Source organism: Cnephaeus nilssonii (assembly GCF_951640355.1).
Source record: "Cnephaeus nilssonii genome assembly, chromosome: 20".
In the NCBI taxonomy this organism is placed as follows: domain Eukaryota; kingdom Metazoa; phylum Chordata; class Mammalia; order Chiroptera; family Vespertilionidae; genus Cnephaeus; species Cnephaeus nilssonii.
The window spans coordinates 14,610,320-14,626,475 of record NC_137091.1 but is presented as its reverse complement, the minus strand read 5'-3'; the positions used below and the strand labels follow the sequence as shown (position 1 = coordinate 14,626,475).

Here is a 16,156-nt window from a genome sequence, read left to right as displayed (position 1 = left end):
AGGGTTGGTTTCTAGTCCTGGTTCTCCCTCCAGGTTCCTGGGTCTTGCCTCCATCCCAGTCTCTGGGTACCCAGCTATAAATTGGACATGAGCTAGTCCTCCTTACTCATATATCTGGGGTATGTGAGGGTTGGGGGCAGGCAGGCTGTGAGGTGCTTTGTGACAGAGCCCTACTATAAGACTGACGTTTGGTTGTAACAAGTGTGGCAGGAGTGGAAACACCCATTCAGGGCTCAGGTGACATCACAGATGATGGGTCCTGGTGTGCTGTTATAGGTTGTCATGGAGACCCGGTAGGGCTCTCTGGCTGCTGCATCAGTTTCCTTGGCAACATCAGAGAGGGCCCTGGAGTAAGGAGGGCCTGGGTAAGTGTTAGTGGGTTCATGCAATCCCCTATCGTTCTTAAGGTCCCCAAAGTAAGCAAGGGCTGGACTATAGGGCGGCCCATCCAATTGTGTTCTTCACATGGCCTGAAGGGTCTTGGAGGCCTGGACAACCCTATGCTGGCTCTAACTTCCTGGGCCAGGTCTAATGGGAAGAGGGAGTTGTGGGTCGAGGCTCATGTCAGCAGACCCAAGTCTCAAGGGCCAGCAAACCACTTCCCATCAGGATCCTGGCTGGGCTGCTTATGGCCCCTCCTACCCACCGCTCACATGACTATGCCACTGAGAAGAGCTTCTGCATGTCCAGCAGAGGGTGGGCAAGAGGGGGGATGGTATCTGTGGCCCTTCCCAGCAGGGAGCCATGCAAGGAATTAGGGCTGGGTTTCCCCTCTGGTAATCTGAGCTCTTGACCTCAGCAGTGTTTCTTCATTGCCAAGGGAACTGCATCCACATTGGGCCACTCAGGCCCCAGGCATTCCCCAACAGGCCAGACACACTCACTTCAAGCTTAGGTATGGCCAGGAGCCCCAGGAACCAAGACCAGGACATGACCTTCAGACACTTCCACTCCCACCTCCTGGTCCTCCCAGCGTTCTGAACAACCCGACCTTCAAATCCCAGCTCTGTCCCTCACTAGTTGTTTCACCTCTGCCCATTTATCTTGGCTGGGCCTGTTTCCTCCGGTGTAGAATAGGGATATTGTCTTGGAGGGGGTTGTTATAAGATAGCAGTAAAGTAGTTGGCACGTGTCTGGCATATAGTAGTATCTCAATAGGAACACTTTCTTTTTCATGCTTGGTTGGGCAGGGCAGGTTGAGTGAATCCGTGGGCCCTGTCCTGTTTCTTCTTTCCTGTTTCTGCTCTGTTCTCTCCACAACAGTGATCTTCTCTGGAGAGGGGCAGATCCCTCTCCTCTCTCCCCCATACCCACCTTTTCTCTGTGGGACCCTCACATCCTTCTCCCTCCCTTCGGTAGTAAAATGCTGCAATGGGGACTTGGCTAGGCTTCAGTATCTTTAGCTCTCCTCACACAACAGCCCCCACACCTCAGTTTCTCTGCTCTGGTCTAAAGTCCAATTCATTCATTCATTCCACTGACTTACTACTAAGTACCTACTGTGTGCCCTCAGACCCTTGTACTATGGGCATGATGATAAGCAAAAGTCCACATAGCTGGCCACGTTCTACATGTCATCTAGTCCTTGGGTCAATCTCACTTAGCTATGATCTGTCATTCCCATTTTGCAGACATGGTAACCGAGGCCTGAGAAGTCATAGGCCAGAAACAGAAGTGCCAGACACACCTGGTAGAAGGCTTTAGAGACCTAAAACCTCAATACCCCCCTCCTAATCCTGTACCCATGTCCTCATACAGCACCTGGGTTCCAGAAAGTCCCCTGGGCACTAGCCCAGGATTCACAGATGGTGTCCATGCAGGCAGCCAGGGGCCAGACACATGAGTCAAGACTGACAAGGGGACAGTCTGATGTGACTGCTGTGACATGATCAGCTTAATATCCCTTGCCCACCACGGCCGGCTGCCAGGAGGGCCAGCGGAATGACTCAGTGACACCTGCCTCCCCTATGACTTTCCACACCCGGCTGAAAAGACACCACAGACACCTTTGAGAGATCAGGGCTGTCAGTGTGTATACGGGTGGTGAAGCTTACAGCCAGGTACTGGTGGTTGGGAAGGCTCCCTGGGGCCTGAGGGACCCTGTCCAGCCTCCCTCCCTCTCTGGAGCGCTGAGCTTCTCCATCTGTGTAAGTTGGGGAGGGCAGGGGGTACAATGCCTGGAAGATCACCTGACCTGGGCCCAGATCCATTTCAAATCTCCACAGAGCAGTCTCAAGTGATTGTCATGACTGTCCCCACATAATATGTGAAGAAACTGGTGGCCTGTGCTGAGGCTTCACCTCTCTGAGCTTGGGCAGCCAGATCTTGGGTCTCTAGGTGACGAAGCCACACCCTCCTGGAATTGGGGTGGGGTGGGCATAGGCCTTTCCATTCAGGCAACAGCGCCCCCTGCCAGCTGAGCTGTACCTGCTAAACTGCTTAGGTTCCTCCTTACTCCCTAGAGATCTTGGGGAGTAAATTACTTATTCTAGCAGCTCATTTTCTCACCTGCAAAATAGGGATAATAGAGAGTAGTAACTGCCACAGAAACCTGGATCAAGAATTGCCTGACTAGGTAGAATATGTATATTTCCCATCAGGACAGTCTCAGTGTTGTCAACCGGCCCTGGAGAACAGATTTGCCAAAAGCCCAGACTCCCCGCTGAGGCCTCTGGAGGTCTCTGCCCACAGTCACTTCTGAGTCTCAGCCAGGCACACCTACAGCACCCCTGGGCAATGTGCTTATGAAAAACTCAAACCTGAACTCACTCAACTTCTGGTTTACAGGAAACACAGCAGACAAAGGAACAAATCAAACTGTGGTACTTCTCCAGGACAACTCACCTGGATTTTTCAAAAAAGTGTCAAGGAAGATAAAAAGAGGGAGTTGGGGAGAAGAGAGATAACAACCAAATGCAAATACATGAAACTCGATTGGAGCCTGATTTAAAAAACAACTATGAATGATTTTAGAGAAATTCACATATGACAGGATATTAAATGGTGTTAGGGAATTGCTCATTTTTTGCCAGATAGTAGTACTATGGTGACGCAGGCTTACTCTTAGGAAACACAGGATAAAGTAGTACTTAGACGTGAAGGGTCATGTCTGCAGGTTATTGTTAAATATATTTATACTAGAGGCCCAGTGCACAAAATTCGTACACAGGGTGTGTGTGTGTGTGTGTGTGTGTGTGTGTGTGTGTGTCCCTCAGCCCAGTCTGCACCCTCTCCTATCTGGGATCGGGCCTAAATGGGCAGTCGGACATCCCTCTCACAATCCAGGACTGCTGGCTCCCAACCACTTGCCTACCTGCCTGCCTGATTGCCCCTAACCACTTCTGCCTGCCAGCCTGATCACCCACTAATCACTCCCCTGCCAGCCTGATCGATGCCTAACTGCTCCCCTGCCGCCCCGATTGCCCCCAACTGCCCTCCCTTGCTAGCCTGGTCACCCTAACAGTCCTCCCCTGCCAGCCTGGTCTCCCCTAACTGTCCTCCCCTGCAGGCCTGGTCGCCCCCAACTGCCCTCCCCTGCAGGCCTGGTCACCCCTAACTGTCCTCCCCTGCAGGCCTGGTCCCTCCCAACTGCCCTCCCCTGCTGGCCTGATCACCCCAATTGCCCTCCCCTGCTGGCCATCTTGTGTCCACATGGGGGCAGCCATCTTATGTGTTGGGAGTGATGGTCAATTTGCATATTACTCTTTTACTAGATAGGACTAGTGGCCCGGTGCACAGATTTGTGCACATTGAAAGGAAACTAACTAGAAGATTCATGCAGTAATTACGTTACTGCAAAAAGTTAAGTCAAAATAGTATATATAATATAGTATTATAAAATTAAAATACAAAATATTTTCTTATCTATCGTGCATGTGCGAGTCAACATTTATTTTTATTTTTTTAAATATATTTTATTGAATTTTTACAGAGAGGAAGGGAGAGGGATAGAGTTAGAAACATCTGTGAGAGAGAAACATCGATCAGCTGCCTCCTGCACATCCCCCACTGGGGATGTGACTGCAACCAAGGTACATGCTCTTGACCGGAATCGAACCTGGGACCCTTCAGTCCACAGGCCGACGCTCTATCTACTGAGCCAAACCAGTCAGGGCTCAACGTTTATTTTTAAATTGCCAGTGCACATCATATGTACCGGCCAGTCAGTCGGAGAGCCAGTCCAGATGGACAGACGGTCGGTCACTTAGCCTTTTATAGATTGTCAGTGCGCATCATATGTACTGGCCGGTCAGTTGGACGGCTGGTCCAGACGAACAGACGAGCTTTTATATATATAGATTATACACACACACATAAAGCCAATGGTGCAAAATACTAACAACTGTTGAATCCAGGTGGTAGATACACAGATGAGTTTGCTACACTACTCTTTCCAATTTTTTAAAAAATGTTTTTATTGAAGAGGGAGAGATAGAAACATCAATGATGAGAGAACCATTGATCTGCTGCCTCCTGCAAACCGCCTACTGAGGATCAAGCCTGCAACCCGGGCATGTGCCCCTGACTGGAATTGAACCCAGGACCCTCCAGTCCGCAGGCCAACGCTCTGTTCACTGAGCCAAACCAGCCAGGGCCCAATTTTTTTAAAAAATATATTTTTATTGATTTCAGAGAGGGAGAGGGGGAAGGAGAGAGAGATTGAAACATCAATGATGAGAAAGAATCCGCCTACTGGGGATCGAGCCTGAAACCCAGGCATGTGCCCTTAACCAGAATCGAACCTGGGACCCTTCAGTCCACAGGCCAACACTCTATCCACTGAGCCAAACCGGCTAGGGCTCTTTCCAATTTTTTTATATATTTGCAACTATTCCTAATCAAACCATTGAAATTTTTTTAATGAACTGAATCTCATTGACCTGCCCTGTATAGGCACTTACTATGACCACCCTCCCACAACCTCAAGTAACTCCACTAAGATGAAAGACACGAAGGCACACAGAAAAATGAATATAAATTAAGGGTTTATTACAAAATGCAAAGTGTGAGTTTCTTATTGTCAGTGACACAAGAAGACAAGGTCATGAGCCCTGGGTGAGGCTGGAGGCGAAAAGCCAGGCTCAGGAGCGGGCCGAGAGGCACTGGTTCACAACCTCCAGCAGGTGGGTGTTCTCCAGGGCAGCTGCCACCCGCTCCTTATCTGCAAGTTGCTTATTCACTGGATGGGAAGGAGGGAGTGGTAATGTATGTATATACCCCCACCAACAAAGGCCCCCCACCCCTTATCTCCTTCCCAGGACCCCAAGCCTCAAACAGGCTACTGCAACCACCTGAGCCCACATCTGGGACCCCTCCCACCTAGCTGCTCAAGTCTGCCTCCTATAAAGCCTGACACACCCTGGTCCTGGGTAGTTAGGAGAGGGAGAGGACAGGAGGGGGGAACACAGTAAGCACAGGAGACTCTAATCAGTTCAGCTTCAGTCTAGGCTGCCACCTCCATGAGGAGTCACCCACCCAGCACTCTCCCCTTGCCCCACAAACCACCATGGCAAGGGGGAAGCTTCAGGGCCAATGCCTCTACACCCCACACTTACCTGCATGCTCTGAGGCATGGGTCCCTGGCGTAATGTGCACGTCCATCTGGGAGGGAGATAGGTAGAGCCTGAGCGCTCAACCACCTGTCTACTCCTTCTTTTCTCTCCCCCATTCACCACCTCCTAATCATGCCTCTGAATTCTGGCCCTTCCAGTATACCCCAAATCCACCTGGAGCCACTCCATTTCTCCCCAAAGGGCAGGCCAATTGCTGTTGACTTAAAAGCATTTTACCTGTGCCCCATTCCTGCTCCAAACGTATCTTTAGCTTCCTATTGCCCTTCCTGACCCACTCCTCACTACTCCTTTGCATTTTCCAGCGCAAGCTTTATTCTTGTTGTCCTCCCAGGTTCATCTGTTAGCTGGGATCCTTCCAGGCCCATGTTTCTGCTCTTCGTGTTCTCCTCAGCAGAAGATAATTACACTTGCCCCACCCCCTGCACTCAGTTCCAACTTACTTTGAAACGCTGGGGGAGAGATCGCAGGAGCTTGACTTTGATGGACAGGCCAATGAGGGTAGCCATGCTGCAGTGAGGAATGGTGGGTGTGAAGGCCACAGCCACTGTGCTCTCGGGGTCGCTCACCTGGATGGGGGTGGGCTGTCAGAAGTCTTGGCCCTTTCGGCCCAGAGTTCCTCTTCTTACTTTGTTGCTTCGGGCAAGTCGCCTAACTTCTATGGGCCTCAGTTTCCTCATCCATAAAATAGGCACAACAACCCCCCTCCCCTCCCAAAGATCCCCTGAGGAGTCCCTGAGCTGAGAGAATGACAGCCGTTTGGTGAATAGTTGAACCTTTCTGACTCCTGAACAAGTCGCTCCCCTTGGACGCTGGACTGACTCACCTGAACCCGAACTTGCTCTACTACGTTCAATTCTTCTAGTGTCAGTGGATGCTCCGGGTCATTGATGGAGCGAATCAGATGTGGCAAGTGAAGGAAAGGGGACTGTGCGCCTTGTCCCACTCTGCACCCTCCGCCAGGAATGCCTGGGCCGGACACAGCTCCACCGACCCCTGGACATCACTACGTCCCCCTCCCAGGCCCCCGCGAACCCGCCCGCGCCCGGCAGCGGCGGATATCGAAGATCTCGCGCGCGTCGATGCTGTCCGGGACCTGCTCGTCCTCCTCGACCGCGGTCACCGGCCGCTCCCCGGAGCGCTCGTAGATGAGGGGGTTCGCGTTCTCCAAGAGGCCGCCCCCCGCGCCGCCGCCGCCCACCATCGCTGAACCGCCGGGGGCCGCAGTCGGCGCACTTCCGCTTCTAATGGCGCACTTCCGGGAGGGGCGCGGCGGAGCGACGGGGTCGCCCGAGGGACACGCAGCCTAGCCTGTCCCCTGCCGTGGCCTCCGCGCTCTCTCCACGTGGACCCGGTAAGGCGCGACCGTTCCAGCAAAGGCGCCGAGGAGGCGACGCCGGGCGTGCTCAGAGTTGCCTCTATCCCTGGCACCGTTCTCTGCGTTTCGGAACCTCCAGGGGACGCGCCTGCCTCCCCCACTGCACCTGGGGCCCGGGAGTGCCCTGCCGGTTGCACTCAGCGCGGGCGAGAAGGCGTTCTTTAAATGTTTGTTAAATGAATAAATGACTACGGACTGGATCTTGGCGGGAGGTGGAGGAAGGGAAAGCCAGCGGGTGGTGTTGGGATATTAAGTGCCACTGTCTCGTGTGCATTTCAAAAGGCCGACCATGGCTGAGTAGAGAGGGGGCCAGAACAGGGACAGACAAATAAGGGGTTGAAGAACCTTGGAGGCTGACCCAAGAGACATCCCTGAAAGCAAGGAGGAATTTTAGGATGGAGGGCGGTCACACTTCCCTGCCTTTCCTCTTACGTCAAGCATGTCAAACTCAAAGGCTAACATGGGCCAAATAAACAAGGTTGAAGTTTATGTGGGCCGCAAAAAAAACACAAAAGCTTCAATTTTCATAGAAACGTAGGTTTATTTCGATAGAGACATGCTGAATACAAAGGACTGAAATAAATGAGTAATTGTTAATATAATAGAACATTTTAATAAAAATTAATATTTTTTCTTGAACATTAACTTACCAGACACTAAATACGCGTAATGCAAATAAACCTATTTTTCTTGTTCTCCAAAAGCGAAATATTTCCTGTTGCGCACACCAAAGAAATCAGTACAAGACTAATGACGTGGCCATCGGCTGCTAAAATATTCGCTGCTAGTATTAGTGGAGAGAAATGGTGAGCCTGCATAAGGTGCGTAAGGGAAATGAATGCAACACGTTTATAGTAATCAGTCATTAGCGAACGTTGTAGTTCATTATTAATAACTAGAGGCCCGGTGCACAGATTCGTGCACTGGGAGACGGGGGTGGAGGGTCCTCAGCCCGGCCTTCACCCTCCCCCAGTCTGGGACCCCTCGGGGATGTCCGCCTGCCAGGGGGATCAGGCCGAAGCCGGCAGGCAGACACCCCTCTCGCAGTCAGGGGCTCTCACAGTCTGGGACCCCTCACTCCATACCGCCCACCTGCAGTGGAGGCAGGAGAGGCTCCTGCCACCGCTGCTGCGCTCACCAACCTTGAACCCACTTTTTGCTGAGCAGCGCTCTCCCAGTGGGAGCGCACTGACCCCCAGGGGGCAGCTCCAGCATTGAGCGTCTGCCCCCTGGTGGTCAGTTCGCATCATAGTGACCTGTGGTTTTGTAGTTCAGTTTATGTGCATATTAGGGTTTTATTATATAGGATTATGTATGACAGGATATTGTAAAAATTAAGTTAGGAAATTGTTATTAAAACGTTTCTTACCGTTATATTGGCTGGGCCGCAAAAATATTTGTTGTGGGCCGCATGCAGGCTGCAAGTTTGACATGCTTGTCTTATGTCTCCCTTCACCCTGAATGAAGGTCGTTCTCATTTCTCGGAAATGTTGATCGTGCACCTCCTCAAGGAAGCTCTCCTGGGTTCCTGGCTTATTCCCTTCCCTTTCCTTCTGGCTTGTTGCACCCTCGCTTGTCCCCGGAACACCCTTGTCAGGCCTGTGATTATAAGAACAGTGAACTCAGGTTTGAGGAGAGAGTTGGTTCTCCGTATTGCAGAGGGGCTGCAGAAACCTCCTGGCCCCTGCCGAGGTGGTTCATAGGTCCATGCTCCACCACGGAGCCCGTTTTTTAGGTTTTGCTTTGTTTTGTTTGGGAGCAAGACTACTTCATATGTGGTGTTGTGGACTTCCAATAGAAAGCATGCAATGTTTGATTGTTTTTGCTTTTTTTGTGACAAAATAAGTTGTTGACCTCACAGATTTCAGTGTGCATTTCTCTTAGCACCAGTGAGGTGAACATCTCTTCATGTGTGTAAGAGCCTTTTATGTGTGTTCCTTATTGTCTGAACCATTTCAGATTCTTTCGCCAAATATGCACAGCTAGCATGTTTCTTATTTATGTGTAAAAAAATTTTTATCTACTAAGAATATCAGCTCTTGCCCTATCTGGTTTTGCTCAGTGGATAGAGCATCGGCCTGCAGACTGAAGGGCCCCAGGTCCAATTCTGGTCAAGGGCACATGCCCGGGTTGCAGGCTCCATCCCAGTAAGGAGCGTGCAGGAGGCAGCCGATCAGTGGTTCTCTCTCATCATTGATGTTTTTATCTCTCTCTCCCTCTCCCTTCCTCTCTGAAATCAATAAAAAAATATATTTAAAAAATATATATCAGCTCTTTCTCTTTTAGGTGACTTTCAATCACTCCTTCCCTCCCTGATCGCCACAGCAGGAAGGATGCGCTTCTAGACACAGCCATACTTCTCTTTTACAGTTCTCATAATATCGCTCCTTGTTTGGAGGATGCTTTCTTTATGTCATTTGTTGCCACCTAGAGCATGAGATCCCTAGGACAGCAACCTTGTATGCCCAATTCGCACAGTTCTGCTCCTCACATGACCTGGCACAGTCAGTGGAAAGGACACTCTCACCCCATCAAACTCATGTGACCATTAGTTTGTAACTCCTGGGACTAAACCATAGTGCCAAGCCCCACGGAGCTGAGTGTGGTGGAAAAGGCTGGGGCTGGACCCAGTGAAGGTGGAAGTGGGGGCAGGGTTATAGGACAGAAGTGAATAAATCAAGTGTTTATACATCAGGGTCCCTTGAGCTGAGCTGGAGAATGGGAAGGAGGCAACAACATCAGTAATCTGCAAGGGCCCTGGCCGCTTAGCTCAGTTGGTTCTAGTGTCATCCTTATACGCCAAGGTTGCAGCTTCAATCCCTGGTCAGGGCACATACAAGCAACAACCAATGACTGCATGATTAAGTGGAACAACAAATCAATCTCTCTCGCTCTCAAATAAAAAAAAATTTTTTTAATGCAAGGGCAACTTATTGTGTAAACCCAATCCTTATGTCCATTCCTCTGCCCACAGGCTAGCACTCTGCCAGTCCCATCTGGACTACCCACACAGTGCAGGTGCAGGGGAGCCTCATCCATGTGCAGGGCACTAACATGGGGGTCCACATCTTCCTGGAAATTTCCCTTGTCAAACCATCTCTAGGGGTGCTGTGATTTGCACCCCTTGAGCCTCCTGAATCTTGGAGGGGTCCTGGGAACTCCAGATCCTGGGGTAGAGAGTACTCTGAGCTCTGAGCTCTGAGCTGGGCTACATTTGTCATTTCATCTAAACCCCCACAGCCAGTTTTCCCTCTGAGTTTGGTGGATTCCCACATGTATTTTTCTGGTGAGCCCGCTGAGATTTGAAAGGGAGAAGTAACTCTCCCAGACTCGGAGCTCGGCACGCAAAGGGCATTAGTTCCTGCTGCAAAGTTGTGGAAGGGCAGACGTCATCACCCCACAGGGCTTAGGCCCCATCCTCCCTTCTTCACATCCACCACAACCCACTCTCTCTCCTGTCCCTAGGAAGGGAGCCCTTTGGGGAATGTCCTGCATGTTCTCATATCTGTAAGTGGCCAATAGAAAACCTGGACACCAGGAGTCTGGGAGTTCTGAGGTCTCAGCCACAGAGTCTACCAACTACTGAGAATGTAAAGTCTCTGTTCCCACCCAGTGTCCCCCTAGATTAAGTGTCATGTATCATTAAATTTAAACAACCCCCCTCCACTCACTTATCTGTGTCTCACAGAGGTGACCAACTCCATTTTTTGTAAGAAGCAGGAATGGGCTTGTCGTGGGCCCTGGGAGCCTGAGCCAGCTGCATGGTGGCCAGGATAACCAGATGGGTTCCTCTGTCGCCTGCCTTCTGAATTTTGCCTTTATTCTTAACTAGAGGCCCGGTGCATGAAATTCGTACATGGTGGGGGTGGGGGTGGGGGTGTCCCTCGCCCAGCCTGCACCTTCTCCAATCTGGGACCCTTCGAGGGATGTCTGACTGCCCATTTAGGCCCGATACCATCAGACATCCCTCTCACAATCCCGGACTGCTGGCTCCCAACTGCTTGCCTGCCTGCCTGCCTGATTGCCCCTAACTGCTTCTGCCTGCCAGCCTGATCACCCCCTAACCACTCCCCTGCCAGCCTGATCGACACCTAACTGCTCCCCTGCTGGCCCGATTGCCCCTAACTACCCTCCCCTGCTGGCCTGGTCACCCTTAACGGCCCTACCCTGCCGGCCTGGTTGCCCCCAACTGTTCTCCCCTGCAGGCCTGGTCCCCCCACAACTGCCCTGCAGGCCATCTTGTGGCAGCCATCTTGTGTCCACATGGGGGCGGCCATCTTTGACCACATGGGGGCGGCCATCTTGTGTGTTGGAGTGATGGTCAATTTGCATATTACCTCTTTATTATATAGGACTAGAGGCCCAGTGTACGAAATTTGTACACGGGGGGAGCGGGGTCCCCTCAGCCCAGCCTGCACCCTCTCCAATCTGGGACCCCTCGAGGGATGTCCGAATGCCCGTTTAGGCCCGATCCCATCAGACATCCCTCTCACCATCCTGGACTGCTGGCTCCCAACCGTTTGCCTGCCTGCCTTCCTGATTGCCCCTAACTGCTTCTGCCTGCCAGCCTGATCACCCCCTAACCACACCCCTGCCAGCCTGATTGATGTCTAACTGCTCCCCTGCCAGCTGTTTGCCCCCAACTTCCCTCCTCTGCCGGCCTGGTCACCCCTAACTGCCCTCCCCTGTAGGCCTGGTCACCCCTAACTGACCTCCATTGCAGGCCCAGTCACCCCTAACTGCCCTCCCCTGCAGGCCCAGTCCCCCGCAACTGCCCTTCCCTGCAGGCCCAGTCACACCCAACTTCCCTCCTCTGCCGGCCTGGTCACCCTAACTGCCTTCCCCTGCAGGCTTGATCGCCCCCAACTGCCCTCCCTTACAGGCCTTGTCCCTTCCAACTGCCCTCCCCTGCTGGCCATCTCGTGGTGGCCATCTTGTGTCCATGTGGGTGCAGGATCTTTGACCACATGGGGGCAGCCATCTTGTGTGTTGGAGTGATGGTCAATCTGCATATTACTCTTTTATTAGATAGAATAGAGGCCTGGTGCATGGGTGGGGGCCAGCTGGTTTTCCCTGAAGGATGTCCCGGATCAGAGTGGGGGTTCCCTTGGGGCGTGGGGCAGCCTGGGCGAGGGGCCTATGGTGGTTTGCAGGCTGCCCATGCCCCCCGGTGACCCAAGCAGAGGCCCTGGTATCTGGGATTTATTTATCTTCTACAATTGAAACTTTGTAGCCTTGAGTGGAGCCAAGCCTCCAGCTCAATCCGTGGCCGCAGCCATTTCTGTTGGGATTTATTTATCTTCTAATTGAAACTTTGTAGCCTTAAGCGGAGGCCTGGGCCAGCCAGGGTGTGCGGAAAGCTTGGCTTCCTCCATCACCAGGGAAACCCAAGCCTCCCTCCTGCTCTCTCTGTGGCTGCAGCCATCTTGGTTGGGTTAATTTGAATACTTGCTCCTGATTGGCTGGTGGGCATGGCTTGTGGTGTAGTGGAGTGATGGTTGATTTGCATATTACTCTTTTATTAGATAGGATGGTTCTGCATACACAATTGGGCCAAAACTTACAGGATCATAGCATGTCCAAGATGTTTATCTGTGGGATGTTTCCTGGAAATAAAGGGTTAAGGACCCAGAAGGTCCAGGCATGTCTAGAAGACACTCTTGTCCCCTGGCCCCCAAGTGCCACTCCATCCAGGGAGGTCTCCTCTTGCCTTTTGGAATTCCCCTAGTCAACTACCCCCACCCCATTGCCCCCCTCTGCTGAGCATTCTCCAACTCACTGTGGGCATCTACATGATTAGTTTTCCTACTTATTGTCCCCCCCCCCCCCAAAAAAAAATACACCCTCTCTCACGGTTTATTCCAGTGTGCAAATTGTGTTCATTTGGCTTCTCTGTTCCACCAAAGCACTTTCTCTCTGTCAGTCAGAGGCTGTATCTCTCTTCTCATAGACCCAGGACTTCCTCCATGCTCCTACTTCTGATCAACTTACCCTCTCCATGCACTAGATTTCCCAGGAGGAAAGCCTTCTTTCCTTACTGCATTTACTAGTAAGCCCCAACCATACAGCTTCTTGAAATTGGGCTTAAAGAATGAAGATTCCTGCACTACCCAGTGTGGCCACCTGATGGCAGACAAGGATAACTTTAAGCCTAGGCTAACTTGAACTTGGCAAAGAGCTTTCCTTATTAGTGAAACACTGACTGGTGCATAAGGCTTCCCCTGCATCCTGACAGCATATATTGAGCACCTGTGGCATGCATGTATTGGTACGTTTTTCAGTGTTGCAGATATATACTTTTCAAAACCTGTCTGGCATGGCTCAGTGGTTGAGTGTAAACCTGTGAACTAGGAGCACACAGTTCGATTCCCCCACCCCCCCATCAGGGCACATGCCCAGGTTGCAGGCTTGATCCCCAGTGTGGTGCCATGCAATCAATGATTCTCATCATTGATGTTTCTATCTCTCTCCCTCTCCCTTCTTCTCTGAAATTTAAAAAAAAAAATAGTGGGTTCCCAGGACTAGTTTTTAGGACTTGTCTCAGTAATCTTTTTTTTTAACAGTTTTATTGTAGACTGATTTACACACAATTAAATTCACCCATTTTAGGTGTACAATTTGATAAATTTGGGTAAATGTATAAGACACACAAGCACCATCACATCAAGTTTTAAAATGCTTTTATTGCTCCAAAACGTTGTTTCATGCCCCTTTGCAGTCAGTCACTGTCCTGACCCTGATCCCGTGCAACCACCGAATTTCTTTCTGTTACTATAGTTTGTCTTTCCTAGGATGTCATAGAAATGGAATCATTTTTTACTGACTTCTGTCACTTAGTATAATGTTTTTGAGATTCAACCAACCAGTCTTCTTTGCTGAGTAGTAGTATTCCATATACAATATGCCACATTTTATCCACTCAAAGTTGCTATGAACATTTTTAGATGAGTCTTTGTATGAAAGTATGCTTTCATTTCTTTGGAGTTTCATTTCTTTGGAGTAAATAGCTAAGAGTGGAATTGATGGGTCATATGGTGAGTGTATGTTTAACTTTTTTAAAAAAATGCCAAACTGTTGCCCTAGCCGGTTTGGCTCAGTGGATAGAGCGTCGGTCGTCCTGTGGACTGAAGGGTCCCAGGTTCAATTCTGGTCAAGGGCACATGCCCAGGTTGAGAGCTCCATCCCCAGTAGGGGGCATGAAGGAGGCAGCTGGTCAAAGATTCTCTCTCATCATTGATGTTTCTGTCTCTCTCTCCCTTCCTCTCTGAAATCAATAAAAATATATTAAAAAGATGCCGAAACCGGTTTGGCTCAGTGGATAGAGCATCGGTCTGCAGACTGAAAGGTCCCAGGTTCGATTCTGGTCAAGGGCATGTACATTGGTTGTGGGCACATCCCCGGTGGGGGGTGTGCAGGAGGCAGCTGGTAGATGTTTCTCTCTCATCGATGTTTCCGGCTCTCTATCCCTCTCCCTTCCTCTCTGTGGAAAAATCAATAAAAAATATATTTTAAAAAAAATTATATATATATATATATATATATATATATATTAAAAAGAAAAAAAAAAGAAAGCCTACTAACACATTTTTTAAACAAATGCCAAACTGTTGTCCAAAATTTTTGCATCCCTACCAGCCACAGATAAGGGTTCTAAATGCTCTGTACCCTTGCCAACACTTGGTCTTATGTCTTCTACATTTGATTAATTTTAATGGGTGTAGTGGTATCTTTTTTTTTTTTTTTTTTACAGAGAGGAAGGGAGAGGGATAGAGAGTCAGAAACATCGATGAGAGAGAAACATAGATCAGCTAGCTGCCTCCTGCACACTCCCTATCAGGGATGTGCCCGCAACCAAGGTACATGCCCTTGACCGGAATCGAACCTGGGACCCTTCAGTCCGCAGGCTGATGCTCTATCCACTGAGCCAAACCAGTTAGGGCTGTAGTGGTATCTTATTGTGATTGGTTCCCTGTTGCTCTCTCCACACCCCCACCTCCACACCAAGGATCAAGGTTAAAGGAGCAGATTCAGAAAGCTGCCTCGTTATTCTTGGCAGGAGAGAAGTTTGATCCGAAAGCTCTCCAGCTCCAGATGCCAGGAGAGGACCTGGCATGTTGTCTAGCCATGACCTTTGCCCTGTCCTTCAGCCAGTACTCCCAACTGTTTGAATTAGCAAATGTTTACTAGTGTCTCACTCTCTCCACGCATCCTCCCACCCCCTGCTCCCAGCCAGCTATGTTCCTGACACCGAGGCTCAGAAACTAGTCCTGTCCTTCCTTGGAGTGAGCAATCTCCCAAGCCAGCAGGGAGACAGATACCCTGACAGACGCTTTCCCTAAGAACAGACTTTCCTTGCCTTTGCTTCCATGCCTCATGTTTTCACACATAAAACTTTTCTTCCAGCCAGTGAGGTGGTTCCAGTTATTCATCATTGTTTTATGGATGAAAATTAGGCCCAAAGTTGTAAAGTAACTTGTACAAGGTCACACAGCCAGAACTTGGCAGAGCCAGGATTTGAACACAGGAAGTCTGGCTCTTAAGTCACATCTTCCCCACAGAGGGGATTTGCGTTGTTAATAGGAATCTGCCTGCAGGGCAGCGCCCTGCTTCTGCCCTGTCACTTGAGAATCCTCTAAGAAAGTGGGCCTCCAGGAGAAAGTCACCCCCAACATATACCCTGGACCGACTGATGGCCCTGCCTTGAGAGCCCAGCAGCCATGCAGAACTAAGGGGAGCAAGCCAAGGGGAACCCACACACTCAGATGGGTTAGGGCAGGGGTCCTCAAACTTTTTAAACAGGGGGCCATTTCACTGTCCCTCAGACCGTTGGAGGGCCGGACTATAGTTTTAAAAAAACTATGAACAAATTCCTATGCACACTGCATATATCTTATTTTGAAGTAAAAAAACAAAACGGCAAAAACACCCGAATGTGGCCCGTGGGCCGTAGTTTGAGGACGGCTGGGTTAGGGCCTGCAGGGCAGAGATTGGTGAACCCGGGGTAGCCTCTCTGGTGCTGTCACAAGTAGGGCCCTGTGAGCAGTGTGAGTGTGTGACCACCAGGGGGTACTGCAGGATCAGATGTGCACACCTGGACCCAGACAGTGAGAAGGTACTGGCAGCTTCTCCCAGTAGACACAGACAAGAGTGTCCATACCCAGGCCAAACTTAGTTTTACACACACACACACACACACACACACACACAA

General features: G+C 50.4%; 1 protein-coding gene across 1 annotated transcript; it reads right to left on the bottom strand.

Annotated features, from left to right (window-relative positions):
- Positions 1 to 4,968: 4,968 nt before the first annotated feature.
- Positions 4,969 to 6,807, bottom strand: CIAO2B (cytosolic iron-sulfur assembly component 2B). Its single transcript, XM_079799543.1, has 5 exons — positions 6,633 to 6,807; positions 6,397 to 6,476; positions 6,014 to 6,139; positions 5,556 to 5,601; positions 4,969 to 5,179 (listed from the first exon to the last, which is right to left on the bottom strand). The coding sequence occupies exons 1-5, from the start codon at positions 6,772 to 6,774 to the stop codon at positions 5,082 to 5,084; spliced, it is 492 nt and encodes a 163-aa protein (XP_079655669.1). The 5' UTR covers positions 6,775 to 6,807; the 3' UTR covers positions 4,969 to 5,081.
- Positions 6,808 to 16,156: the final 9,349 nt, after the last annotated feature.

Bases quoted from the DNA above. Each gene is read 5' to 3' on its own strand.
- CIAO2B (XM_079799543.1), bottom strand. From the start codon at position 6,774: ATGGTGGGCGGCGGCGGCGCGGGGGGCGGCCTCTTGGAGAACGCGAAC. The intron at 6,477-6,632 runs ATATCCGCCGCT...TTCACTTGCCAC, and splicing joins CGACGCGCGCGAGATCTTCG to ATCTGATTCGCTCCATCAAT. The intron at 5,602-6,013 runs GTAAGTTGGAAC...TCTCCCTCCCAG, and splicing joins CTCTCCCCCAGCGTTTCAAA to ATGGACGTGCACATTACGCC.